The 4218-nt window shown below is 48.0% G+C and overlaps 1 protein-coding gene across 5 annotated transcripts in view; it reads right to left on the bottom strand.

Moving 5' to 3' along the window:
* slc38a10 (solute carrier family 38 member 10) overlaps positions 1–2177 on the bottom strand; it is an 82547-nt gene extending 80370 nt beyond the window's left edge. For 3 of the 5 annotated variants that reach the window (XM_039740038.1, XM_039740037.1, XM_039740041.1), the window contains exon 1: positions 1515–2177. In XM_039740038.1, coding sequence (XP_039595972.1) covers positions 1515–1604 — 90 coding nt within the window. In that variant the 5' untranslated portion in view covers positions 1605–2177. The remainder of the gene's footprint in view (positions 1–1514) is intronic. The other 2 variants (XM_039740039.1, XM_039740040.1) reach the window with 2 other exon arrangements.
* Positions 2178–4218: the final 2041 nt, after the last annotated feature.

The following is a 4218-nucleotide window of genomic DNA, read 5'->3' as shown; positions in this document are numbered from 1 at the left end:
TTTCTGAAGATGATGGGATTGAATTTAAAAAAGTGCTGCCTGCCTGGGAGAGAACTCCCTTGCTATGAGGTGGCATATCTGCTTTCCTGATGAATGTAACTTTCAAGGCCTCTCCCTTTCCTCTTTCATAAAGTGTGCTAGCATTTAAAACATTTACATATATTTGCTTAGCAGACAGTTACGGTTGAGAGCATGCGCTGATAGCACGTTGCCAAGCCACATGAATTGGGACCCGAGGGCAGCGGGTGACACCTCGGCATCACACTGGAACAGTGTGAGGTTATTTTTACAGTGGCTGGAGTGCCAATCCTGCCAGCAGCTCCCAAGTTTTAGGACCTGTTTGCAGGTTAACGTCATACCCAGGACGACACAATTGCAGGTTAAGGGGCCTTGCTAATGGGCCGAACTGAGTTCAGTCACTTCTGCCATTTACGGGATTCGAACCGGAAATCGCAGGCCCCTAGACTCAGAGCTGCGGCTTACAAAAGGGGTAAACAATCGAGTAACATTAGACGAGGTCCTGTTTGTTCAGCAAGTGTAAAAGAAGTCCAGTTTGAAGTCACAACAGGCACTCTGTACATGCGAGTACATAACATTATGCATTCACACATTATAAATACCTATCATGCCATACTGATGGGGTGTAAGTTTTAATTGGCCATTTTCATCTTACTACTGCATTGTTTTTGATCATTTTTAAAATTATCAGCATCAACTACCTGCCCTATCACAAGGTGCTTTATTGAACCGGGCTTACAACGTATTATATTAAACTTTATCCATACACACAACAGATTAAAGAAAAGCACCTTGGTGCAAGATACCACTGGACACCTTCTAAAGGCCTCTTTTGGTGGCACGAGGGAGACCTACATAATATTAGACAGGTGACTTTAATGTTGTAGCTGATCAGTGTATATTTATGTATTGTTCAACCTAATATACAATTGTAATGGTGTCATGAATTATAACTTGTGTTATTTTATTCTATTTAACTTGACATACATATGGATGGAACATCAAGAGAAATTTCTAGCAACTATTTCGCTTGGCAGGAAGCTTTAAGTTGCTTCTTTTCATTTATCTATTTGGCAGATGCCTTTATTCATGGCAAATTCCAACAAATTGGTTACATTTCTTTTGTTTTCCCCATTGGGGTACAGGCAGGTGAAGTGACTTGCTCAGGGTCACGCAGTGTCAGGATTTGAAATCCAAGACCCTAACCACTACGCCACACAGCCTGCCAATATTAGCGAACTGGATGGATGGATGGCAGTTTTCATGCAAAAGCGGACTAGGGCAGCCTTTGGTGTCAGGAAGCTGCAAATCCTGCAGGGTGAGGAGCTGCAAACCCGTCTGTCTGGAATGGAAACAAATAAATCGCGCACTCTCGGTCCCCCCATTTGCGTAAAATTTGAATGTTCGGCAAAGTATCCAAATGTGGCTCAATCCGATGAGTGGCACTTTCTCCTCAAGTTCACGTTTTGTTTTAGTTCTTAGTGGTCTTCACTTACCTGCTTGAAGCAGAAGGGCATGGTCAGCACGCTGACCCCGACGATGCTGTTCACGACGTTCATAATCAAACCCCAGTTGGACCCCGTCATGGTGACTGTTGAGCCTTTGAAAGGGCAAATAATAAACACTTCGTTTGACTATGCGGGAAACACGAGCGATCAGGACATCATAGGAAAAAAAGTTCTCGTTCTAACGTGGAAATCACAGCGACGGCGGAGGTCTCACTTAGTGACGTGGCGTTTAGCGTCCCGACAGCCCAACAGGCACCGCAACTCTTAATTCTCCTTCTCCTTCTCTCCTCCTCCTCCGCCGCCGTCGTCGTCTTCTTCTTCTTCTACTCCGCCGCCACCACCGCCGTCCCCAGTTAGATTTGTGGACAGTCTACTTTATAGGTGGTACCCTTCCAACGGCATCAGTTTGTAGCACCCTGTCGCATCTTGGGCTCATCTCGTTCTGCGGGGCTCCTCCACGTAATCACGACAGCGCGCCGCCCATCGGTCTTTCGGACAGCCACTTGTAGCAAGGACGCAGACTCCGCAAATACAACTTTGAACCCAATCTGGAAAGTAGAACGGGACCCTTTAAATTTAAATAAAAGGTGCCTGAACGATAATATAACTATTTCCCTACTTGGGGGCTTCACTTCCGGCTTGCGTTTCCAGGAAGTTTTCGGTTTGTCATAGAGATACCGGATGTATACGACTGCTTAAAAAAGAAAGGCAACACCAGCGTGGAGGGTTTACTGCACCCTTGCGGCAGGGGGTGTAACTACAGCTCTGAGAGTAACAGCTTTGATAGCACAGAGGGTTCAAATTAAGTAGGCGTGAAAATGTATACGCTTGCAGGTTTGTGAGGTGCAATCAGGGCAGGCGAGTGGGGCGACACTTTAATCGGGGCGACATTTTCATGTATTTTTTTTATCACGAAGCAATGTAAAAAAGCTAGGTATGGATCTAAAGTATTACACACACATTTAGTTCCTTATTTATATATTATAAATACGTTTAAAAATGGTGAGAATTGTTTTAATTTTAGAAGATTGAAATTTGGCATAACGCAGTCCTTCGCACCTTAGCACTGCGAGCGTCTGAGAATCAAAGGCGCCTGCGCGTTTCAAAGCCACATGCAGGTCCGTGGTATTGATGTTAATTTTCTGATATTTATCATAAATCTGTAAATGTATTAAAAATCAATTCATTAGACAGGTGCGACCGTATAAACATGAACAGCAGCTACACACTGGCTTCAAATTCTTTATAACCCTGGACGTCCGCGAATTGGTCAGCACACGATGGCCGGTGTTCTGACGATTTGCCCTACTTTGTCGAAGTATCCTACCGTAGTTTATTGTAAGTCGTAACATTAAACTTATAACGTAATACCATGTCATCATTTAACATGTTGTATTTAGAAGTCGTCTATCAAATCTATGGAACTGTTAACATTTCTCAATTTATTCTATATGCATCATTTAATGCCCGAAAGAGACACAGCCTGAGCAAAGATTTCACAAGACATAACTGGCTCCCTACAGTAAATAAGCAGGAACAGATAGCAAAAGATTTGTGAAATACCAATGGGTCATGATTTTCAAAAGACACTCGCTGCATACAATAACAAAAGGCTAAATTCAGGGTTTTTCTTAATCTATCAGTGCCCTGCTAGGTAGCCCACGTTCATACATTGACGTTTTCAGGTTTCTTCTACATATCAGGAAGTTTTTCAAATCACAAAGAACAAACTTCTGTAAGTGCCATACAGGATGGACAGGCATCCCGGCCAAGAAAGAGGATGGTTTTGTGCCCAGCCGGGAAGCCCCCGGTGGATGGACTGAGGTCTCGACTGAGAGAGAGGATGGTTTCTTGCCTGGATGGGAAGCCCCAGGCAGATAGACAGGCGTACCTACCAGGATGTATTTACGATACCTTTCCTGGCTGGGATAAAAGGGAAGGACTGTCTCTAGGGGCTGTTTATTCCCCCAGGAAGCTAGATGGCAGCGATACCTGTTCAGACACCAGCAGGGAATTCTGGGAATTGTAGTCTGGTAGCATAGCTCCACCTGGGTCCGTGGGTGCCATAAGAGGGTGCCCCAGGAAGTTACACTCCCTCCTATCTGGGACTTCCATGTGTGGCACCCAGCCGGGGCGGGAGCCCGGCCGGGACGCCCAGGAGGACCAGTGGAGGGCTTGTACCTCCTCCAGACCACGAAGGGGCATCCGTCCTGGTTACGCTGGTGGCCTCGGGTAGGGGCCCGTGGCCACCGCCAGGCAGCGCCCCACTTCCAGACCATCATCTGCCACATCCGGCCAAGGCAGGAGCCCGGCCGGGACGCCCAGGAGGACCGGAGGAGGGCCTGTACCTCCACCAGACCACGAGGGGGTGTCCGCCCTGGTTACGTTGGTGGCATCGGGTAGGGGGCATGGAAGCCCAGCCCTGTAGGGGCCCGTGGCCAACGCCAGGCGACGCCCCACTTCCAGACCATCATTTGCCACATCCGGCCAAGGCAGGAGCCCGGCCGGGACGCCCAGGAGGACCGGAGGAGGCCTGTACCTCCACCAGACCACGAGGGGGTGTCCGCCCTGGTTACGTTGGTGGCATCGGATAGGGGGCATGGAAGCCCAGCCCTGTAGGGGCCCGTGGCCACCACCAGGCGGCGCCCCGCTACCTGAACAGCCCTGGAGCCTAGCACTTCCGCCACACCAG

Source organism: Polypterus senegalus, chromosome 17 (genome assembly GCF_016835505.1).
Source record: "Polypterus senegalus isolate Bchr_013 chromosome 17, ASM1683550v1, whole genome shotgun sequence".
In the NCBI taxonomy this organism is placed as follows: domain Eukaryota; kingdom Metazoa; phylum Chordata; class Cladistia; order Polypteriformes; family Polypteridae; genus Polypterus; species Polypterus senegalus.
The sequence above is the reverse complement of the archived record's forward strand: the minus strand, read 5'-3'. Positions and strand labels throughout refer to the sequence as shown.